The sequence below is a fragment of the Poecile atricapillus genome, chromosome 23 (assembly GCF_030490865.1).
Source record: "Poecile atricapillus isolate bPoeAtr1 chromosome 23, bPoeAtr1.hap1, whole genome shotgun sequence".
NCBI lineage: Eukaryota > Metazoa > Chordata > Aves > Passeriformes > Paridae > Poecile > Poecile atricapillus.
The window spans coordinates 780,446-804,471 of NC_081271.1; the positions used below are offsets into that span (position 1 = coordinate 780,446).

Consider the following 24,026-nt stretch of genomic DNA (forward strand, 5'->3'; position numbering starts at 1 on the left):
GTGGTGTGATGAGGGGACAGTGAGGGGGTGGGATTTGGGCTGTAGCTGTGCCAGGAAATGCAGTTTTCAAGGGTACCACCATGGAGGGAAGCCCTTCCTGCAGTGCCACTGTGCTCCCCTTTGCCTCCACACACTCACTTCCATTTCTTGGCATTCAAAACTAATGGGAGTGGTGTTTTGGGGGTTGTTTAGAGGAGCAGAGGGAGTGCAGGATGTTGCCTTTCTTGCCCCATCAGAGCTGTGCAGGAGTGAGGTGGAGGCTCAGCCCGACCCCAGCACGTTAACCCTTCCCTTCCCTGGCCTCTCTCCTCAGCTTTAGAGTCAGAAATTCGGGAAGGCAACGAGGCTCTGGTGTCCAGGATGTCGCGGCTGTCGGGGCTGGAGGAGAAGGTGGGAAGGATCCGGGACAACATCAAGAGGAAAGTCAACTTCTACGAGAGCTGCTCCTGAGCAGCCCCCGTGCTCCAGGGCATCGCTGCCTCCTCTGCACACACCGGCTGCTGCATTCCTTCCCATTTCCCAGCTGCTGTGCTCCTCTGCCCAATATCCCTATTTTTAGCAAGTTAATTTTCCATACCTCTGGAAAACAGCTTCCCTGAACTACAGAAACAACCCCATGGAGTGGGTTGGACTGGCCAAAGCTGCCCAGTGGTTGGAGGAAAAAGGGGAGAGACATCAGGCTCCCATGGCAAATAAACACATCCCCAGGTTGTTATTTCCACAGGGATTTATAAACCAGGAAATTATTTTTTTCTTCTTCTAGCCAATTCAAGCCCTTTAAGCTGGATTTCACTGTTCAAATTAAAGCCCTCCTGTGGGGTCTTCTAAAGCTTTTTATCTGTGCTGCAGTTAATTCTTCAAACATGCCATAGCTTCAGTACTTCCCTCAGAGATCTTTCTTCAAATAAGCAGATCAGAGAAATGGAGAATTTTATCTCCCTCTGTACAACATACCTATATTTATGCAAATTAGAGAAACACAGGCTCATAGTGGAAGGTGAAGTCAGATGTCTTGTTTGATTTTCTGCCACAATCTGCTTATTTACCACAGAACATTTTGCCAGAAAAACACCAGCGGGGGCAGGTCTGGGATGCTCAGGGGAAGCTTTAGGAGGGACTTAACAGACCATTTCCACATCAGATTTCTATGAATAAACAAGAGGCACTTTACAAAACAAATCTCAGCTTTATTAAGCAAGTGTTCATTGTGCAATTACAGCCTTGGAAGCGGAGCTCAGACCTTGCTGTGTTATTGTCAGACACAGGGAGGTTTCTTGCAGGTTTGTCTCAGTGAGGGCTGAGCAGCCTGGGCAGCTGGACTCGAGTGCCAAAGGCTGGGACTCCCCAAGGAGAGGGTGAGGGCTGTAAAAACCACGGGAGTGAAGCTCTGCATGGCTTTGGTTTATGGGGATGATGTGCAGCGCGTTTGTGCCTCGACAGCTCAACAGGGAACAGAAAACAGAAGCTCGCAGCACTGATGATGCTCTATGGTAATGTACACTGGCTGTGGGAGCAGGAGCCCCAGGCCTTCCCTCGCCTCCTCCCAGCTGGAATGATCCAGAAACACCCGAGCAGTGATGGATCCTGGCACTGCTGTGCCCTGTCCCCAGCTGGACACTGCTCTCCAGAGCTGCTCAAGGGGCAGAGCCTCCTTTCCTGCTCACACTGGCCGTGTCTGCCTCTGGAGTGCAGAAAAGAGTAAAAGAGCCCTTCTGGTTCTGCAAGAGAGAGAATTCCAGGTGAGGACTGGGCTTTGTCCCTGCCCTGCTCCCTGCAGAACGAGCTGCTGCTAATGAGCCTCAGTGGGGACAGGGACAGCTCCATCCCTTTGAGGGCTGCAGGGGTTGGCACAGCACTGAGTGTTGGAATGGGCCCCTTTGGAGTCTGGGGGGCTCTAACTCGCATTCGTCTCTGCTCTTCATCCTTTGTGCGTCGCAGTCCTGCTCAAACGAGCTCATCAGCAGAGACTGGCACAGGACATGAGAGGAGGGAGCTCACTTGATGTCGCTTTTGAGGAGAGCTCTGCCAGCAGGAGCTCACCTTTGGGATATTTGGATCTAACAGCAAAGCTTCTCGCTGCTCACATCCAAAGTGGTGCAAATGATAACAGGACTGAGCCAAGCTGTGGTCAAACAGGATCAAACCTGCATCATTTCACTCTGCTTTACAAAATGAGCATCTCTGGGCTCTGCTCACAGAGACATTCAAGCCTGCCAGGGCCAGGTCTGGGCAGGAGATGTGCTGAGCTCTGGGCCTGCAGCTCTTGTCAGCCCCTTGCTCACAGCTGAGAGCCGGCTGAGCAGCCTCAATTCCAGCTGAGGGACAGGTCTGCATCAGCATTTCCCCCACAAAATCACTGTGGAGTTTGGTATGACAAAGCCCTGCTTGGCTTCCTCTCTGACATTCCTGGGCAGCCTGGAGGTGATGTAAAAGCTGGGTTCCGAGTCAGTGGCATGGCCCTGATGGAAGCTGAGCTGACTCATTGCTGGAGAGGTGGAGGGTTTGGGGAAAGGCTTTTTCTCTTGCAAAAACCCGGGTTTGTTTATTTAATGTACAGTCACTGTGCTATCTGTGCCTTTCCCTTTTGCCTGCCCTAATTGGATTAATTAAGAGCAGCTGATGATTGGATTGCAGGGCACTCACCTCTGACCACGTGGCTGCCTCCATCACATGATCAAACAAACTCCAGTTTGCCCAGTGCCACAGTGGGACGAGTGTTTACTGGTTTTCACTGGAACGAGAACCTCTGACTTGAAATGGCTGGGTGGGAATGGGTGAAAGGGAACAGAAAGAAAAGAAATAGCAATTATTTACGATCATTCTGTAGGGGAATTGTGGTGTCAATGTACAGAACATCAACTGTGAGAGCAGAGCGGGGCTGGGTGCAGCCCCTGCAGCCACGGCAGGCTCTGCCCTCAGCACATTGAATCACTGGTAACTTCTGGAAAAGCAGCGTGTTCCAGAGCCTGGGACAGCCAGGACAGCCCGGGCTGGGCACAGCTTCCAGCCAAAGCAAGCACTGCTCATCCTCCCCTTCTCCCTCCTGCTGGCTCCCGTGCCAGGGGTGGTCATTCCCATGCGCTTTGCTGGGAGTTCGTGGCAATGACCTGGATACCTACTGGGATTTTGAAGATTTTTTCAGCAGCACTGTCTCGGAGCAGGAGGACACCTTTGTCTTCTCATGGCCCACACAGGAGGGGCTGCAGCCGCAGGAGCTCCTGCCCGGGGGGCTGTGGGTGTCCGGCAGGGCCAGGCTGCTGTTCCCGGGCAGGGATCCCTCCTCCAGGGGCCTTGGCAGCTCCTCCTGCCCCATTCCCGTGTCCTGCTCGGCCTGACAGGGTTTGGGTGGCTTTGGGTGTCCCTGTGGGGGGCCCTGTGCCGTGTCCTTGTCCTCACTGGGTGCTGCTGGCAGGGGGGTCCCCGAGGGGCTGCTGGGCCTGGGGGGCTCTGAGGGCTCCGTGACAGGGACAGAGCCCTCGGCTGCCCCGTGGCCGCTCATGTGCAGCTTCTTCATGTGGTGCACGACAGCCGCGGCGTTGAAGGCTTGCTGGGGAGGAGACAAAAACCCCAGTGAGCAGCTGGTGATGCCAGGACACTCTGTCCCCTGCCCAGGTGACACCAGGCACAGCTGGTGATGCCAGGACACTCTGTCCCCCACCCCCAGGTGACACCAGGCACAGCTGGTGATGCCAGGACACTCTGTCCCCCTTCAGGTGACACCAGACACAGCTGGTGATGCCAGGACACTCTGTCCCCTGCCCAGGTGACACCAGACACAGCTGGTGATGCCAGGACACTCTGTCCCCCACCCCCAGGTGACACCAGGCACAGCTGGTGATGCCAGGACACTCTGTCCCCTGCCCAGGTGACACCAGGCACAGCTGGTGATGCCAGGACACTCTGTCCCCCAGGTGACACCAGGCACAGCTGGTGATGCCAGGACACTCTGTCCCCTCCAGGTGACACCAGGCACAGCTGGTGATGCCAGGACACTCTGTCCCCCAGGTGACACCAGGCTGCCAGCACTGGCTGCTTGGGATGGGCACATTCCTGCCATTAACACCACGTTTCCCATGGACTGCAAGCTCCTTCCAGCCGAGGAAGATGGGGAACAGCTGGAAATGCCCCCCTGCCCTCTGCTCTCCTGGTGAGGCCCCTCGATGTCTGTGGTGGGTCTCACTGTGCAGCAGGGAATATTGCTCCAAACAGCCTGTAAACATCAGCTGCAGGCACTGCCAGCTCTGGAGGAGCCCAGCTTTTGGGTGATACCCACCCAGCTGAAGCCTGCTCAGCTCACAGCAACTGCATTTGTTGGAGAAATGGCTGTGGGCTCCCAGCAGCAGCCACTTACCCTCCATTTGCTCTTTGCGAAGTTTTTCTGGATCTGAGCGCTGACAGATGGGTAGATGTCACGGTGAAGGGCTGTATTTCCATTAATCCTGCAGATGGGAAGAGGAGAAAATGGGCTCGTAGGCAGATGGCATTTGTAAGGCATTCCACATTCTGGAAGCACTGAACTGCTTTGTACGTTCAATCAGCAATAATTAAACCCAAAGGAAAAACAGCAACAAAATGTAACACAAACACACACTTCAAAGCCTGGGAAAGCTCAGGGTGGGATTTCTCCCCTGCCTCTGTTTGTGGAGGCAAATATGCACAAATTGCATCTTTAATTATTCATCATTTGCTTGCTTTGCACACGAGGAGCCAGCCCAGGAGCGCGGGGGAGGCGGTGACGTTAATGATGGGGTGGGGACACTCCTGATCCTGGGGACATTCCTGTTCCTGGGGACATTCCTGATCCTGGGGACATTCCTGATCCTGGGGACACTCCTGATCCCTGGGACACTCCTGATCCTGGGGATGCTCCTGATCCTGGGGATGCTCCTGATCCTGGGGATGCTCCTGATCCTGGGGACATTCCTGATCCTGGGGATGCTCCTGATCCTGGGGATGCTCCTGATCCTGGGGATGCTCCTGATCCTGGGGACATTCCTGATCCTGGGGATGCTCCTGATCCTGGGGATGCTCCTGATCCTGGGGATGCTCCTGATCCTGGGGACACTCCTGGTCCTGGGGACACTCCTGATCCTGGGGACACTCCTGGTCCTGGGGACACTCCTGATCCTGGGGACACTCCTGTTCCTGGGGACACTCCTGATCCTGGGACACTCCTGTTCCTGGGGACACTCCTGATCCTGGGGACATTCCTGATCCTGGGGATGCTCCTGATCCTGGGGATGCTCCTGATCCTGGGGACATTCCTGATCCTGGGACACTCCTGATCCTGGGGACACTCCTGATCCTGGGGACACTCCTGATCCCAGGAATGCCCCTGTTCCCTGCTCCCAGCACATGGAGTACATGGAGCAAGAGCTGGGGGCTGCAGAATCCCCGTGGGCACCCCGAGCTCACCACGGGTGCCTCAGGGCCTCCTCACAGGTGAACCTCGCACTCGGGTTCTTCTCCAGTAAATGCCGGATGAAGTCCTTGGCTGTTTGGGAAAGGGAGAAAAAGCAGAGAGAGGTTATCTCCTTCTTCTTCTTCCCAGAGCTGATCCTAACAGAGCCTGGGAAATGCTGCTGGAGCCCTGAGGAGAAGGCCTCACTGCACCAGGGGAGGTTTGGGTTGGATATTGGGAAAAATTCCTTCCCTGAAAGAGTGGCCAGGCATTGGAAGGGGCTGCTCAGGGCAGTGGTGGAGCCACCATCCCTGGAAGTGATCAAAAAATGAACAGATGGTGATGTGGTTTGGTGGCCATGGTGGGATTCAAAGGCTGGACTTCATCTTGGAGATCTTTTCCAACCTTAATAATTCTGTCATTACTCCAGTAGAGGAAGATTCTTATAGTGACAGGCTCCAGATGAAAAAACAGCAACTCTGGATGTACCAAACTTCACTCTTAGATTGTGTGAACTGGAGTTGAATTATTCACCTAAAAAGATAATTCTAAAAAGCCATGAAGTGCAGACTGAGCAGATTTAGAAGTTGCCCTGAAGAGCTCTTACATCTCTCCTCTTTTTTTTCCTTTGTTTTTCTTGCAGGAAGGGTTGTGATGTTTGTTATTAAAGCCCAGCACACCCCCTGCTAGGTCTGTTTGTTTGTTTGTGTAAAAGATTGATGTTGAAATAAGCCGTGAGGATGCTGCCTGCAGGGAGCTGTGCACAGGGGAGCTCCACCAGCAGCTCAGCTGGTGAAGTGCTGGCTGACAGGACAGAGGGAAAAAACGGGGAAAAAACCTCAGTTTACCTTCTTAGAGAATCCCAGAATGGTTTGGGTTGGAAGGAGCCCTAAAGCACCAGCTGCCATGGGCAGGGGCACCTCTCACTGGCCCAGCCTGGCCTTGGGCACTGCCAAGGGAAATCCAGGCCCCCTGAGTGATGATTTGTGAAAATCAGGGTTACAAGAACCACGCCTCAGCTGAGGGTGCTGCGTTCCAGGCACCCCCTCTCTGCCAGGGCAGCTCTGCTTTGGCATCACCCCCTGATTTATCATTTATAATTTATAATTCTCCCTGAGGAGATGGAGCCTCTGATCACCCCCACATCCAAGGGTTTGCTGCTGTGTGAGGGGCTCAGGTCTGAGCTCCAGCCCTCCCCGTCCCTGGGGGAGCTCAGGGTGTTCAGGGCTGGGGGATTTGGGATGGGTGGGAGGGGATGTGGAGCTCCCCAGCCCCAGAGCTGTACCTGACTCGGAGATATCGTCCCAAAACGGAGACTCAAACTCGTAGTAGCCTTCTTTAATCTTTTCAAAGAGTTTGGATTCGGTTTCTTCATAGAAGGGGGGGTACCCACAGAGGCTGGAACAGAGCAGAGAGCCCTCAGTGCCACCACGAGCGGGCACAGCCTGTGGAGCTGCCCACTCCTCACTGCTCAGGGCATCAGCAAAGCTGATTTAACAAAGAGTTAAAACTTCACTGCAGCAGCGAGGGGACAAAGCCACAGCTGGCACCGAGCTGAGCAGTGTGGGAGGAAACGAAACAAAAAGTACCCGGGAAGATGGAATGGTATTTGGAGAAAAACAAAGCATAGGATGAGGCACAGAACAGAGCAAACGCGATTCCTTTCATCTCCGCTCCCGATTCCCCACATCCCTTTAAATCCCGTGCTCAGCAGGAACGGGGTGCTGTGCTCCACAGAAAAGGGGAGGTGGAAACAGGAGAGCTCTGGGGTGCTGCTGGGTGCTACTCACAGGATGTAGGTGATGACCCCGATGGACCAGCAGTCCACGGCTTTGCTGTACGGCTTCTGCGCCAGCACCTCGGGGGCTGCGGGACAGCAAAACCAAATCCTCATCTCAACTCAAAAATGAATCCCCCAGCCCGGGGAAAAGCAGGACTTTCAGCCCCATCTTCCAGCTGAATTGGTCTGAGGTTTTTGTGTCTTTTTTATGCCATTATGTAGAAAGAACCACAGACAATCTCTGCCTGCATGCTGAGGTTTAACCAGGGAGCTGCATCCACCCAGTGCAGTCTGGTGGAATGAAACAAAATCCCATTGCATTAAAATATTTTCTATAATTTCTTCAATAAACATTGATAATGTAAATTTAAAAATGTCTATTAATATAATAGGCAAATATGTTGCCCTCAGAATTACCCTTTTCTTTGCATTTTTGAAATATTGAGATTTTTCAGTCCCTACACTCGCCTGTAGGGTCTGTGCAGTGCATCTGTGAGTCCCACATTGTTATCAACATACTGATTATTTCCTCCCCTTCTTCCAGGCCATGTCCTGGATGTGCACAGTGTTTATTCCAGGAAATCCACCGCTCCTGCCCCTTGGCTCACCCACATATCCTGGGGTCCCACAGGCCGTGGACATGATCCCGTTCTGCTCCATTTTGGACAGGCCGAAATCCGTGATCATGATTTTGGAGTTCTCCTCGGGGGTGAGGTACAGGAGGTTCTCAGGCTGTGAACAGGGTGGGGTGGTCACAGGGGGAGGGAGAGGAGCAGGAGGGGCAGAGCAGGTGATGATGGTGAGGGACAGAGCCAGGGCTCACCTTCAGGTCCCGGTGCACGATGCCGTTCTCGTGCAGGTATTTCACAGCTGTCAGCACCTGGTGGATCACCAGGCTGGCGTCCTTCTCTGTGTAAACACCCCGCTCCAGGATCCTGTCAAACAGCTCTCCCCCAGACACCCTGTGGAGAGAGCAGCTTAGAAAAGGACTGGAAAAAACATCAACAGAGCTTTTGTGTTAGGCCAGCTGAGTTTCTGGTCCTTTTACAGCAGCTTTCGGGAGGCTGAGGCTGCTGGATGCTCCTGGCTGCGATTCCAGGCTGCCACTGAGGATTGCTGGAGCCTGGGAAATTTGGGTGAGGTTGTGAGGCAGGTTCAGGTAGGGCTGAGCTGCAGGTACCCAGCCCTGCCTCAGCTGCACTCCACAAGTGCTTACAGGGCTTTGTTCTTGACTAAATTTGCAGCTCAGCAGCAGCAGCAGCCGGGTGCTCAGAGCTCCTTCTCTGCTGCTGACACGGTGCCCATTCCATTTCTAGAAACCCTGCGTGGCACAGCTTTAATTAGAAATACTTCTGTCTCTGCCCTGCTAAACTGTGAGGAATTCATTTGCATAAATAGATCCAAACCATGGTTCAGAAAGTTGTTGTTAGGATGGGGATGGGCCAAGGTGCCTCCAGGAGCGTCCAGGTTGGTTCCAAGCTGGGCACTGAGGGTGTTGGGATGGCCCTTGAGGGGCTCTGGGTGCAGGTGCTGGAAGCTCAGCCTCACCCTGCTCCTGCCCTGTCCCTCCTCTGTGGCCCCAGAGAAATGGCCCTGCTGGTACTCACAGCTGCATCACCAGGTAGAAGTGGGTTGTGCTCTCATAAATATCTTCTAAAGTCACAATGTTTTCGTGCTTTATTCTGCAAAGGGAAATGTGGGTCAGAAACAAATCCTGCCAAGGACAGAAGGGGCTTCTGAGGTGGAAAACCCAGCAGTCATCTTGCTTTAATCACCAGGGAAAGCTCACTGGGGTGTTCTGGGGCTGCTGTCCCTCCCCCTGCGTGGCAGAGATCACTGATGCCCCTCCAATTCCTTTTGGAGCACCAGGCACCATCAGTGGGGGGACCAGCACATCAGCAATGATCCTTTTTAAAGCACCCAGCACATCAGGAATGATCCTTTTTAAAGCACCCAGCACATCAGGAATGATCCTTTTTAAAGCACCCAGCACATCAGGAATGATCCTTTTTAAAGCACCCAGCACATCAGGAATGATCCTTTTTAAAGCACCCAGCACATCAGGAACGATCCTTTTTAAAGCACCCAGCACATCAGGAATGATCCTTTTTAAAGCACCCAGCACATCAGGAACGATCCTTTTTAAAGCACCCAGCACATCAGGAATGATCCTTTTTAAAGCACCCAGCACATCAGGAATGATCCTTTTTAAAGCACCCAGCACATCAGGAGTGATCCTTTTTAAAGCACCCAGCACATCAGGAATGATCCTTTTTAAAGCACCCAGCACATCAGGAATGTTCCCTGGCCTGTCACACTCACTTTTTCAGCACCGCTATTTCGTTCTCCAAGCTGCTGTCCCTGTTGAGAGGAGACTTCTTGATGCATTTCAGAGCAAAGAGCTTGCCAGTGCTTTTCTGCTTCACCAGGAAAACTTCAGAGAAGGCACCTCTGCAGAGAGGGGGAGAAGCTGCATTTTAGAGGGTGCTGCTGCATCTCAGAGGGTGCTGCTGCATTTCTGGGGGTGCTGCTGCATCTCAGAGGGTGCTGCTGCATTTCAGGGGTGCTGCTGCATTTCAGGGGGTGCTGCTGCATTTCAGGGGGTGCTGCTGCATTTCAGGGGTGCTGCTGCATTTCAGGGGGTGCTGCTGCATTTCAGGGGTGCTGCTGCATTTCAGGGGGTGCTGCTGCATCTCAGAGGGTGCTGCTGCATTTCAGGGGTGCTGCTGCATTTCAGGGGGTGCTGCTTCTGGAAATGGGGAGTCACTGACAGGGAAAACAATGTGGTGGGAACTTGAAGTGGATGCTGATTCTAAAGCTGGGGCTCTCCTGGAGCAGCCCCACACTCAGGATGTTCAAGGCAAGGTTATGCAATGTAAATAAAACCCCACATTTTTTCCTGTAGGGAAAATGTTAATTGTGCACAGTCCAGCAGGGAGCTGCAGCTTGGGTTGGTGTCACCCAACATTCTGCACGTCTAAAATGCAAAACAGCAGGAGGACCCCAGTTAATGTTTACATTCAGCCTCTGATTGTTCTCCTGGCTGCAGAGGCTGCTGCTCCCTCGGTGCCAAGGTGGCAGTGAGAGGCTGCTCCCCCCGAGCAGCAGGAACAGGTATTTATAACCTGCCTAAATCCCCAATCCTGTCCCAGCTTTGTCCTGGGGAGCTGAGCACGAGGCTCAGGGCAGTGACAGTGACACCGGGCCAGTCCTCACTAATCCTCATCAAACCAGCAGCTCGTTAATTGGGGCCATGGAACGGGACCTGCTCTGAGTCCACCAAGCCCTGCAGGGAGCTGAGGGCAGGGCAAGGAAGGGCAGTGCTGTGGACCTGGGGGAAATGATAACTCCTTGCAGGTGGTTTTTAGTCCCAGATCTTCATTTCAGTTCTTCAGAGAGCTGAAGCGATGCATGTGGGGAAAAAATCCCAATTTCTAATGCCAAATTTTCCTATTAAACAAATAGGAAATGAACAACCTACAAATCAGCTGCTGGGGCATCTGTTCTACATCTCTGTCCTAAACAGTTTATAATAATTATGCCCCTTATTAAAAACGATGAATCAACAAGTGGGCTAGGAGAGAACAAAGCTTTTGCTAACCTAATTCCTTTAGAGAAAGCTGCTGGATAATTCAATTAATCCCTGGGGCTGACAAGGCACAGGATTTGGAGTAGCTGCTTCTTTGGGAGCTTTGTCGTGGGCTCGGAAGTCACAGAAAATTTGTCCATGCCAGAACTCGCTGGTGGAGGTAATTCAATTCCTCCCCCAGCACCTTGGAAATGTTTTGTTGTCTCATCCCCATGAATAGGCAAATTAAGCTGTTAACGCACAGGGAAGGATTGTACAACTCCAACATCCTTGTTTTTGTTTCATTCCCCAAGTGAGTCAGGGTTCCTGAGCTAAATATACAACTCGTTATTGTAACTCCTCTGCTGTGCCAGCCCCTGACCTTGGGGAGAGGGGCAAAATCCTCCTGCTCAGAGACTCCCTGAGGGTCAGAGGGGATGGAGGGAAGGGCAGGGGGTGTCTGGGGATGGAGGGAAGGGCAGGGGGTGCCTGGGGATGGAGGGAAGGGCAGGGGTACCTGGGGATGTGCCTGGAGCTGGAGGGAAGGGCAGGGGGTACCTGGGGATGGAGGGAAGGGCAGGGGTACCCAGAGCTGTGTCTGGGGATGGAAGGAAGGGCAGGGGGTACCTGGGGATGGAGGGAAGGGCAGGGGGTACCTGGGGATGGAGGGAAGGGCAGGGGGTACCTGGGGATGGAGGGAAGGGCAGGGGGTACCTGGGGATGGAGGGAAGGGCAGGGGGTACCTGGGGATGTGCCTGGAGCTGGAGGGAAGGGCAGGGGGTACCTGGGGATGTGTTTGGGGATGGAGGGAAGGGCAGGGGTACCTGGGGATGTGTTTGGGGATGGAGGGAAGGGCAGGGGTACCCAGAGCTGTGCCTGGGGATGGAGGGAAGGGCAGGGGGTACCTGGGGATGGAGGGAAGGGCAGGGGGTACCTGGGGATGTGTCTGGGGATGGAGGGAAGGGCAGGGGGTGCCTGGGGATGGAGGGAAGGGCAGGGGTGCCTGGGGATGGAGGGAAGGGCAGGGGGTACCCAGAGCTGTGTCTGGGGATGGAAGGAAGGGCAGGGGGTACCCAGAGCTATGTCTGGGGATGGAGGGAAGGGCAGGGGGTACCTGAGGATGGAGGGAAGGGCAGGGGTACCCAGAGCTGTGTCTGGGGATGGAGGGAAGGGCAGGGGGTACCCAGAGCTGTGTCTGGGTCTGGAGGGAGCTTTGGGAAGGGTGAGGCAGGAATGGCAGCAGCAGATCCTGGGACCCCTCAGTGCTCCTGGCCTGGGTCCCTGGGACACTGGAGGGCCTGGGCAGCCGGGGCTGGGCTGCTCCTGCCCGGGGACAGCTGCTACTCACGATCCCAGGGCCTCCATGAAGATGAAGGTTTTGCGGATGTTGCTGGTCTGCTTCTTCCAGGAGCCGCTGCCATCCTCTTCCTTGCACCCCATCTCCTCCAGAGTGGAATTGGGGAACGCTGGGGAGAGGAGGAGGAGGAGGAGGAGAGGTCACTGACATGGTCTGTATTGGGAGGAAGCCCAGCACTCCCCAGTTACAGCTGGAATTAGAGCTGGCCACAGTCTGGGAGGTGTCAAATGCTCCACAAACCCCTGAGCATCGTAACGAGATCGGGTCTAAGCACTGGAGGGACACTGGAAGGTGAGAAAGGAACCTGGAAACAAGGGAAAAATAGATATAAAAGTGACCCTGGGCAGCAGGGGCACGGGGAGCATCCCTGGATGTGTGGAGCATCCCTGGATACGTGGAGCATCCCTGGATGTGTGGAACATCCCTGGATGTGTGGAACATCCCTGGATATGAGGAGCATCCCTGGATATGAGGAGCATCCCTGGATGTGTGGAGCATCCCTGGATGTGTGGAACATCCCTGGATGTGAGGAGCATCCCTGGATATGTGGAGCATCCCTGGATGTGTGGAGCATCCCTGGATATGAGGAGCATCCCTGGATACGTGGAGCATCCCTGGATGTGTGGAGCATCCCTGGATGTGTGGAACATCCCTGGATACATGGAGCATCCCTGGATGTGAGGAGCATCCCTGGATATGAGGAGCATCCCTGGATATGAGGAGCATCCCTGGATGTGTGGAACATCCTTGGATGTGTGGAGCATCCCTGGATGTGTGGAGCATCCCTGGATGTGTGGAACATCCCTGGATATGTGGAGCATCCCTGGATATGAGGAGCATCCCTGGATATGAGGAGCATCCCTGGATGTGTGGAACATCCCTGGATATGTGGAGCATCCCTGGATATGAGGAGCATCCCTGGATATGAGGAGCATCCCTGGATGTGAGGAACATCCCTGGATGTGTGGAGCATCCCTGGATGTGTGGAGCATCCCTGGATGTGTGGAGCCACCCTTTCCCAGAGCAGGAAGGGAGCCAAAGGCCGTGGGACACAGCTGAGCCTTCAGAAGACAAAGCAAAATCTTTCATGGATATTTTTTATCCCTTTGGAAAAGGCAGAAGTATTAAAGCAGAGAAAAAGCTGAAAGGTCTTTTTTCATGAGACAGCTTAGATATTGGATTCCTCCTGAACCTACTTTATCTCCTTAATTAGCACGTTTGCAGGGTTTTCAGCTCCTTGACACAATTTTTAAAGGTTAATTTAACATTATTGAAACCAAAATTGACTCAATTGTAAACAGTTGAAGGCTTCAGTCCATAAAAATCACCAAAGGCCTCATGAACTTGACCTTTATTTACCTCTTGGTTTCTGATGCCTGTGTACCTCACAGAAATGCAGCTCCTTCTAGAACCCAGCCTTATCTTGCTCTTTGAAATCAGGGCAGGCCAAAAGTCCTTCACAAAAATACTGATCAATCAGTAGAAACCTTTCTGACAATTACTTTAAGTCCCTGGAGAATGTTTTCTTTACAGTCACCTGCCCCTCCCAAATCCACAGATCTGGAAAATCACAGAGAGAGAATTTCCTGGCTGAGACATCCAGCTGGTGATGGCAGGTGAGTTTTATCCACTTCAAATAAATGTCAGACCTGGCAGGGTGGGAAAACTGCGAGGAACTCTCTGTTCCTCTCCCAGGCTGCTGCCAACCAGAGGATACAAGGTGAAAAAAGAGAAAAAAAAACCCCAAGTAGGTCAGGCTGGCCCTGGGGACAAGTGGCATTTTGGGCTCCTGTGCTGAAGCACGTCCTGGTTGGGGCCAGCTCGGTGGGACAGGGGGAACAGGGCAGAGAAACCCTGGTGCACTGGGCAGAGGTGACTGTCCCCACCATGGCACGGGGGTGATGCACACCCAGCCCTGAGCTTGGCCCATTCCAGCCCAAGGGTTAATTTTGCCCAATCCTGGCTCATTCCAGCTCCATTCCCGGAGTGTTTTGATGTTTAATTCCTTGTGAATTCAACAAGTTCCCTATTTTAGGGGGAATTTTGCTCCCAAGGGAAGGGAGTACCATGTTTTCCTCCTTCTCCTGTGAATCATCTGCTCATCTCAGAGTGCTCCTGCTGTCACTCGCTGTGTGGCACCCGGTGCTGGGGACAGGCTGCCTGAGCAGCTCTCACTCCCTACACGTGGATGTGATTTCCTGCCTTCTCAGTTCTTCTGTGCCATCATCAGCACAAGTCATTTCCTGCCTGCCCTCGCCTCTCTGCGAGGAAGAGGAGTAAATGCTGCTCTTCTGAGAGCAAAATAATGGAATGTTTGAGTTGCTGAGATGTTCAGCTGCACCCTGTGGGGGGTGGAAGGGAATGGTCTTTAAGGGCCCTTCCAACCCAAACCATCCTGGGGTTCCTCAGGTGCTCAGGTGAGGGACTCTTGCCCTCTTTGCTCCTGCTGGATCACATCCTTCCTTCCCCGTGGCTTTTCCTCCTTTGGCACAAGGGGAAGAGTTTGCCAAGGGCTTGGTGCAGGACACAGAGGCCTCTTGGTCCAGCCACAATTGTGGGATCAGGAGAATGAGAATTCCCTGAGTCTCTGGGAGCTCAGCTTTGTCTCTCACTCTGGTTAAATCACCTGTTGCACTTCACAGCAATGTTTGATGGATTTCTTGTTTGTCTTTTGTTATTTATTCAAGCTCTGGTGCAACAATCCCAAAACCCCTGAAGAGTTTGGGTTGAAGGGACCTGAAAGCCCCTCCAGTGCCACCCCTGCCATGGCAGGGACACCTCCCACTGTCCCAGGCTGCTCCAGCCCCAGTGTCCAGCCTGGCCTTGGGCACTGCCAGGGATCCAGGGGCAGCCCCAGCTGCTCTGGGCACCCTGTGCCCTTCCCAGTGCCCTCAGCTGTGCCAGGGCTGGGATGTGGATGTCCCAAACCCGGCTTTGTGGATGGGCTCACTCAGCTGCTCCCTCCTGCCCCACAGGAATGGGAACGTGGCACGAGTTGGGCAAACACTGCCGTGCCCTCCTTCATCCCAGCCCCATCCTGACCCATCCCAGCTCCATCCTGACCCATCCCAGCTCCATCCTGACCCATCCCAGCCCCATCCTGACCCATCCCAGCTCCATCCTGCCCCTGTCCAGGTGTGCCTGGCACCCCGGGGCGCCAGGGTTGTGTAATGTGATTAAAAAGCTCATTAATTAACGCAGGTGAGAACCTCTGGAGCTGAGAATGGAGTCATAGCACGGCTTTAATTTGTGGAGCTTCCCCCTGCACCACCACAACAAAGCCAGCATCACCCAGGGTTCGGCTGGGTTTGTATTCCAGACAGAAGAGAATAAACAAGTTTGATATCAATGTCTGACCTACAGCCTGAGCCAACAAACTGCTCTGCTCTGGCTGATCCAGCTCAGCGCTGCTCAGAGCACAAGGGATGTTGTCATGACCTTGCTTAAGTCTTTCCCGAGGAAATTTGTTCTGCTTCCACATCCCACGGCAACAAACCCGTCTGCAGCCAGAGCCTGCTTCTGAATGGGGGCTCTGCATTAGCAGAATGATCGTAAGTCATGATTAATGGTCTCATGACAAACTTCCATGTGCAGGGGGAACGTGCAGCTTGCAGGGGCTTGCCTTTGGAATTAGAAGTTTATAGGAAAAAAAAGGAGAATACAAATTCAAAGGGCTTTGATTAAAAAAAAAAATAAAAATAAAGATACAGCAAAGCAAGCAAACGTGCATGTGGATGAATGAATGAATGAATGAAGTGCCAGGGCAGCATCGTGGTCAGGGACAAAAGAGCAAGGAATTGAAAGCACGAGCTCGCCATTGAAAACAAAGCCACGTCAAAGCTCCTGTATTCCCCCCACCACGCCATCCCTTCCCAGGCAACTTGGGCAAAATCTCCATTTTCATTACAAATACCCCGGATCCCCTAAAATAGTTTGGGTGTAAAATGCCAGAGCTTTCTATGAAACTGCTGGATCCAGCAGGAGTGCAGGGAGGAGAAGTGCTCCGGTATTTCCCTGCCTCAAGATGAAACCCATTCCAGAGCAGAGCAGGTGAGCGGGGATCGGGAGCAGCACAGGCTCGGAAGGAAAAGGAGATTTTGCTTACCCCAGTCAGCACAGACAAAGCAACTCCTGCAGGCTGCCGGCGCTCAGCTCCGAGTCTGCGGGGATTAGAGCTCGGTGAGGAGGAGGAGGAGGAGGAGGAGGAGGAGATGGAGCCCCGAGCTGGTGAGCAGGGAGCCCCCAGGGCCCCGGGGATGGCAGAGCAGGGCTGGGGGTCCCAGCGGGCTCAGGGATGGAGCTCGCCTCGCTCGGCACTGACACAGCCCAGGTGGACGCAAATAGAATCTGCCTTCATCATCACACACACGATTCCTCAGGCTGGGGAAACCGCCCCGTTCTCCTTGGGATGGCGCTGGGAGCCCGGGGGGCTGGGATGGGGGCTGCAGCCCTGGGAAGGGGATGCTCCTCGGTCTCCAAACAGCACAAACCCATGGGAAGCATCCCCGAGCAGAGCTTTATCTGCACACCCCGATTCGGGGATGTTTTACCCCACACAATGCCCCTATTCCGACTTTCCAAACCTCCCTGCGAGCGCCTGCTCAAGCGCAGCACGCATGAATTGAGGAAATATTAATAATTCTTTCAACCTTTTCTACAGTGTGGGGTTTTTACAGCTGGCAATAACAACTTTACTGGCTGCATTCTCAGTTGATTTACACTGCCATCTAGAATAATGCATGGAAAGAGTCCATATCATTGTGAAGTTTAGTTTTATGTCAGGAATAAATCAGCTCTGAGGCAACACTTGAGAACCACATTCTCCTCCTCAGTCTGTTTTCCCTCAGCACCTTGGTTCCAAGGCAAAGGCTCTTTGGTGCTCCTGTCTTGGCTCCATCTCTGGGAGCTCCCCTGGGATTTTGGTCAGGATTCCTGGCTGTGCCTCTGAATGTGCAGCTTTCCTTTAGTGCGAGGTTCTGGTGGAATTTGGGTTTTTCACCTGTGGGGTGAGGAGGGGCCGTTCCCACTGCTGGGGGAGACACCGGAGTGATGTGAGAGCTTTATTAGGGCTGTTTGTGGGGGGTTTATTTGGTTTATTGGAGGGGTTGATTGGGGGGGTTTATTTGGTTTATTGGAGGGGTTGATTAGGGGGGTTTATTTGGTTTATTAGGGGAGTTTATCATGGGGGTTTACTGGGGGGTTTATTAGGGAAGTTTAATAGGGGGTTTATTAGAGGGGGTTTTTAGGGGAGATTTTTGGGGTTTATTAGGGGAGATTTTTGGGGTTTATTGGGGAGATTTTGGGGTTTATTGGGGAGATTTTGGGGTTTATTAGGGGAGATTTTGGTAGTTTATTAGGGGAGATTTTTAGGGTTTATTAGGGGAGATTTTTGGGGTTTATTAGGGGGGATTTTGGGGTTTACTAAGGGGTATTTTTGGGGTTTCTTAGTGGGTTCACAGCCGTGCTGGGGTGGTTTGGAGATGTTCAGGGACAGGTGAGGAGCACAAAGGGGAGCTGTGACAGCCCTGGGTGCCCACGCCTCTCCTCGCTCTTGCAGAACTCGCTGTAAACCTGTCACAAATCCCCAACTGCAGCAGGGCCCTGCTGGGCATCACCAGCACTTGGAGGAGGAAAAAACATTGCTGAGGAAAAGGAAGGAGAGCAGAACTCTTCAGCTGCAGCATTCCCACATCGCCGGAGCTTGGCCTTCAGAAAATCCGGGAGAAAAACACCAACACCTGCAGGAGTGAGGGGGAAGAGCTCCCCCGAGGGCTCTGCTGGGCAGGAATCGATGGAGATGGTGGCTCCTGACCTTGCCTGATGGAAATCTGGGACAGCAGCAACGCAGTTCAGGGACTTGTGCTGAGCTCTCCGTGGGCTCGAGCTAAAATAGCAGTTATTAACCAAAAGCAGCCGAGAAAGAGGCACTGCTGGCTCTGCTGGTGTGAATCAGACTGAGGGGGTGTGAGGGAAGCAGCAGAATGTTCAGCACAGCAGCTCCTCTGCCCGGGGTCAGCTGCTGTTATCCCCATCCCTGGGCAGGAGCACCTGCAGCACGCTGGGGAGGTTTGGCAAAGAGTGAGGAAAGGGAAAAAATATCTCCTGAGTGTCATCAAAGAGATGGAGAGGGACTTTTTATAGAGGCAGCTGGTGAGAGGACAAGGAGGAGTGGTTTTCAACTAAAGGAGGGAAGATTTAGAGTGGGTGTTGGGAGGGAATTTCTCCCTGGGAGGGAGGTGAGGCCCTGGCACAGCTGGGGCTGCCCTGGATCCCTGGCAGTGCCCAAGGCCAGGCTGGACAGGGCTGGAGCAGGGGAAATTGGAAATAGATGATCTTTAAAATCCCTTGCCACCCAAAGGCTCTGTGAGAGGGGAACAGGGCCCTGTGCCATGGGGACATTTCCCACAGGATTTCCCTGGGGGGTTTCAGGAGCAGGATTTTGAGTCAGGACACCCTGGAGGAAAACAAAAACAAACAGAGAGAGCAGGGCTGGGGCTTTGCTGGGCTCAGGGGTGCAATCCTGGCTCTGGCTCCAGCTCAAGGGCAGCCCCAGCACCCTGGGGACCTGGGTTACTGGTGATGCTCGCCCTCCATGCCTCTGAAGGTCTTTCCCAACCCAAATCACTCTGTGACTGTGTGTCAGGGTCTGGGGCAGCCCTGCCGAGCTGGAGCATCCCAGGAGCTCCGGGCTGGTGCCAGCAGAGAGCACTGCAGCACAACACAAGCACCTGGCCTTGGGAGCAGGGGGAAAACAGCGAGGAACAGCCCTCGTGTCAAGAAGAGTTGTAAGAACACGAGTGATGCAGCTGGGATGTTCAACAGCTGCCCAGGGGAAGTTATTGTAGCAGAACTCCCTGAAAGAATGTGCCCTTCAATAACACATTCTTCTCAGTCTGGGGGCATTATTTGCTTTTCTTTGTTGCCCTAAACCAGGGGTTCTGTAGAGCAGGGAGGCTCCTTCACTCATGGCACGGCTGGGAAGGAGCTGAGGTGGGTCTGGGTGCTGATTCTTTGAGTCTGCATCGTCTCTACTGGAAAGAGCTGCTCTTTCTCCCCAGGCTTTATTTATAAAACTTCAGTGGATAAATTGGTGAATAAGTTACCCAGTCTCAAGTTTTGTACATTCTCCTTAACTTGGGAATTCTGGTCCTGGAAATACATGGTAACCATTCATTTAAAAATGGCAAAGAATCATGTAATTAACTCCTGATGAGCATTACAGTTAATTACCCTCTTCAGTGGCACATTTACTGCACAGCTTCATTATCTGTCCCTAAATAATTCCATCCATCTCTGGTATCTCCACCATTTCCATAGAAAAGTGCCTTTCTGGGACACATCCCAGCCCCTGCAGGAACCACCATCCCAAAATTTCCCCGGCAGTCAGGGTTTGGGGGCTTGGGGCTGCATTTCTCCAACCTGAGCGACTTTTGCTCCCCACGAGGAGAGGCTGAGTGAGCCCCCTTGGCCATCCTGCCTGGAATCCCAGCCTCACATTCCCAATCCACAGAGTTCTGACAGTTCATACCCAGAGCTAAGAGGAAGCCAATTAGGAACCTAAAAGGGCCTTTCATTAGCCCTTTGAAAAATGGGCTGCTAATTATGCAGGTTTGAATAGATGTTTACTGCAGGGGTTAATTAGGCATCCGTGAAGAGCAGAACTTCATTTGGTGCCTTGGGGAGGCTCAGGGAGCTGCTGCTGGCTCTGGTGCCCGGGAACCTCGGGGGGTTCATCCCCTGCAGCCCCTGGGAGAGGCACAGGGAGTGCCCAGCCCTGCCTGGGAAGGGCAGAGCCCATGGGGAGCAGCCAGGGCTGGGCTCTGCTGGCCTTTGCTTTCCCTCTGGGCTGCTGGGACTGCACTGGGGCAGCTCCCAGCGCTGTCCCCAGGCTTTGGGATTCCCTGGAGAGCTCCTCTGGGAGCAGGAGCACAGCAGGAATGGAACTTCAGCACCTGCAGAGGTGCCTGCTGTGCCTGGGGACATCTCCCTGCTCTCTGCTCCCACTGCAGAGAAGGTTCAGGGCTGCAGTTGTTACAAAGAAGGCAATGGGAGCAATGGAATCCAGAATTTCCAGAGCCATTCCTTTCACCCCTTGTGATTTCTGTTAAAACCCAGACCTATTAAGGCATTCCCAGCAAAAGAAATCTCTCAGGATGCTGAAATCTGCCCGAAAGACTTTTCCAGGAGCAATTTTTCTTTGTCAGCTTATTGTGAGCAGTAAATAATCAAGGAGATAACTGTACTGGAGAATTTGGTTTGGGGAAGAATCCAATTGGATTTCTCTGGGCCTGTCTCATACAGGATTATGCGTGTTTCAGTTCAGGTTTTTTCCTCCCGGGCCACATTGCAGCTTTAAATCACTTTTTCTATTTTATCTGTGATTACAGGCTTAAGAGCACGAGGGGAAAAAGCCCCTCCTGTAAGAGATACACCAACACTATCTTCATCTCTGGTGCTTCTCAGCAGCTTCTAAAGGATTTGGGACAAGGAGCGAGAGGATCCCTGGTGCTGGGGAGGAGGAGCAGGCACAGAGCAGCAGGACCAGGGCTGCTTTCTGCTCTGTTTGTTTTGCTTTCCGAGTGATGACAAGCGAGGAAACAAGAGCTGAATTTCACATCTGCTCCAAAGACTCCTCTTACTCTCTGCAAGTAGCCAAAACATATCAGGAGTTGGGAAGACAACACGTCGGAGGGATTTGTGCTTTTTTTTCATCAGCTTGTGGGAAAAGTGGAAGCCAGATGACAAAACATTTCATGAGCAGTCACAGAGTCCGTGTCCCGGCGTGTGGGAGAGCTGAGGCACACGGGGCTTGCCTGACACTGGGATCTGCATCCAGCAGCCCCTGTGGAGCCCTGGAATGTCCTCCCTGGAATTCCCTGCTGGAATTCCCTGCTGGAATTCCCTGCTGGAATTCCCTCCTGGAATTCCCTCCCTGGAATGCCCTCCTGGAATTCCCTCCCTGGAATTCCCTCCTGGAATTCCCTCCTGGAATTCCCTCCCTGGAATTCCCTCCTGGAATTCCCTCCTGGAATTCCCTCCTGGAATTCTCTCCTGGAATGTCCTCCTGGAATTCCCTCCTGGAATTCCCTCCCTGGAATTCCCTCCTGGAATTCCCTCCTGGAATTCCCTCCCTGGAATTCCCTCCTGGAATTCCCTCCTGGAATTCCCTCCTGGGATGTCTGTGCTGTCCTGAGCTCTGGGAGAGCTCCCTGGCCTCAGCTGCAGGTGGGATGGACAGATGGATGGATGGATGGATGGTGGGGAAGAGGAGGCTGCAAGGAGAGCCCAGAGAGGGACCCTGCCCCAGGAGCTGCAGGGACAGGACAGGGACAGCGGCTTCACTCTGAACAAAGAGAGATTTAGGGTGGATGTGGGGAAGGAATCCTTCCCTGGGAGGGTGTGGAGGCCCTGGAACAGAGCAGCAGTGGCTGCCCCATCCCTGGAGGTGCCCAAGGCTGGGCTGGAGGGGGTCTGGAGCAGCCTGGGATGGTGAGAGGGGTCCCTGGCCGTGGCTCCCCCCATGGCACAGAGGCTCAGGCTGCACAGAGCTCTCTGCTCTGCTCTCTGCTCAAACCCTTCCCAGCTCCTGAAGCTGCTCTGCCTCTCCTGGGGGGATGGATGTCCCCAGGGCTGGGTCCTGCTCAGCCAGAGTGGCCATTACAGCCCAGAAACCTCAGCTTTGCTTTGGAATATTTCCTCCCTGTGCAGAGGATTTGCCACAGGATGGCTCCTGCCGTGGGAGGAGGATGAGGGAGGCTTTCCTGGGATGCTGTGCAGAGCCTGGGCTGGCTCCGTGCCCACCCCCAGCCCCCCGTGCAGCTCGTCCTGCCCATGAAATCCAGATTATCAGCACAAGTTCATTGGAACATCCACAATCCGGGAGCTGGCTGTTTGTTTGCTTCTCTCCCCGCTGCACAAACCCACTCTTCCCCTCAGGAAAAACGAATTAAAAGAGAAGGAAGAGAAAAGCAGACCATTTTCCGGAGGCCACAGAATCTCTCAGATATCCATTTCAAGGTGTTTATTGCAGCCTTTCATCCCCCTCCTTGACTGTTGAGCTGAATTCCTTGCCTGGCAACAGATGGGATACCAATTTATTTTTAGCAATTTGTTTGCTTTGATTGAACCCTTGAACACCACCCTGCTTTTAAGTCTGTGAATCACCTCGGGGGCTGGCAAGGGAGGCTGAACTCCGCAGGAGGAAATTCAGGAGAGGAGCTCCCTGTGGTGGGGAAGCATCCCAGCTCCATGAAAACAGAGTTTGGCCTCTGGCCCAGGGCCTGGGATGTGCCACTGAGCTCTGAGTTATTAATTTGATTTCACAGGGGGTCCAACACCCCCTTCAGTGAGGGCTGGAGGAGCATCCTCAGCCTGACTCCCCCATCAATCCCACAGAACTCACAGAAACACCTCAAACAGCCCCAAACCAGGCACAGGCTGCACAGACCTGCACACAATTTATTCAGTTCTTTGCTAAAATTACCCTTTGAGGCACAGAGAGATGCTTCAGACCCTCCTTTTGTGTGTCCCCACAAATGGCTTTTAATAATTAAGTGTAATGGAGGCGCTCTGCTTGGATTCCTCACTCTGATGGTTAATTAGCTATTTCTAAATAAGTTACAAAATGTGCTCCTTTGGACTCGATCCCTTTTGCTTTATCCAAACTAAAATACACTGTTCTCCAGGGAGTTCTTGTTTGAGAACTGACTGAAGATAATTATTTCAGATAATTAAGATCACTGAGCAAAGTAATTTAATTTTCTTCCCTGCCTCTCCCTCCCTCCAAGAAATGTAAATGTCTGTGGAACATCTGATCGATAAAAGAGCCTTTCCAAAGGTTTACTTGGCCAAGTGTGATGCTAAGCTGGGAGAGACCAGCAAGGAGTGGAATCCAGCAGAGATGGTTGGAAAAGTACTGAGATTTCCAACTGAATTATTCCCCTCACCAAGATTTTTTTTTTCCTGAGTTTTTGATTTGTGTGTTTTGGGTTTTTTGCTGTTTTTATTTTTAATTTTTCATCTTGGCCAAGAGCAGAGCAGGGACAAGGAGCCGAACCTCTGTGGCCAAATGATTTAATTGAAATCTGCTCTGGGCAGAAGCAGCAGGTGGAGGAGATGCAGGAGATGAGGGAAAGGTGGATTTTGTTCAAATAGTGAATTCACTGCGGCAAAGCTGTGCTGGGACAGCAGCACAGAAATGGAAGTTGGGGATTGTGGAGGTCTGGATAAGCTGCGTGGGAAAATGTGTTTGAGCTTTTACTTTCTTTTTCTGTCTCATTTTTTTGCCCTTTTCCCTTCTCTGGTTGCTGCACGGACAGGAGGGGTGGTCAGGGAGCTCTGGTCCCCCGTGCCCCAAGGTGTTTGTGCAGGGACTTGGTGATATTTATACAAAACCCAACTTTTACTGTTCCCTTTCCCTGTGACCGTGCTCCTCAAGCTGCGAGTGGAGAAAGTGCTCAGCCTCTCATCACAGACAAGCAAAAAATAGCGATGCTAAATCTAAAGCAGCTTTTGGGATTTCAGCTTTATCCGGTCCTGGATCCTGGAGCTCAGAGCTGCCTGAGCCGGAGCTGCAGGCTGGGCTGCGGAGCTCAGCGGGGTCAGCCCTGCCAGGCTGTGAGCAGAGAAACCTCGGAGAGCTGGGAACCCTCGGAGTGATCCAGAAACCTCGGAGTGTTCCAGAAACCTCAGAGAGCTGGGAACCCTCGGAGTGATCCAGAAACCTCAGAGTGATCCAGAAACCTCAGAGAGCTGGGAACCCTCGGAGTGATCCAGAAACCTCAGAGTGATCCAGAAACCTCGGAGTGATCCAGAAACCTCGGAGTGATCCAGAAACCTCAGAGAGCTGGGAAACCTCGGAGTGATCCAGAAACCTCAGAGTGATCCAGAAACCTCTGAGTGTTCCAGAAACCTCGGAGAG

At 53.0% G+C, this 24,026-nt stretch overlaps 2 protein-coding genes across 4 annotated transcripts in view; one reads left to right on the forward strand and one right to left on the reverse strand.

Annotated features, from left to right (window-relative positions):
- Nucleotides 1-2,628, forward strand: part of LAMB3 (laminin subunit beta 3) — a 31,395-nt gene extending 28,767 nt beyond the window's left edge. For all 3 annotated transcript variants that reach the window (XM_058856070.1, XM_058856067.1, XM_058856069.1), the window contains exons 23-24: nt 314-1,739; nt 1,939-2,628. In XM_058856070.1, coding sequence (XP_058712053.1) covers nt 314-450 — 137 coding nt within the window. In that variant the 3' untranslated portion in view covers nt 451-1,739; nt 1,939-2,628. The remainder of the gene's footprint in view (nt 1-313; nt 1,740-1,938) is intronic.
- A 38-nt stretch (nt 2,629-2,666) lies between these two features.
- On the reverse strand, nt 2,667-12,189 carry CAMK1G (calcium/calmodulin dependent protein kinase IG). Its single transcript, XM_058855995.1, has 11 exons — nt 12,098-12,189; nt 9,504-9,632; nt 8,789-8,863; nt 8,005-8,143; nt 7,790-7,913; nt 7,192-7,267; nt 6,687-6,799; nt 5,416-5,494; nt 4,352-4,439; nt 3,120-3,547; nt 2,667-2,760 (listed from the first exon to the last, which is right to left on the reverse strand). Exons 1-11 carry the CDS (start codon nt 12,187-12,189, stop codon nt 2,667-2,669), a joined length of 1,437 nt encoding a protein of 478 aa, XP_058711978.1.
- Between the last annotated feature and the right edge of the window lie 11,837 nt (nt 12,190-24,026).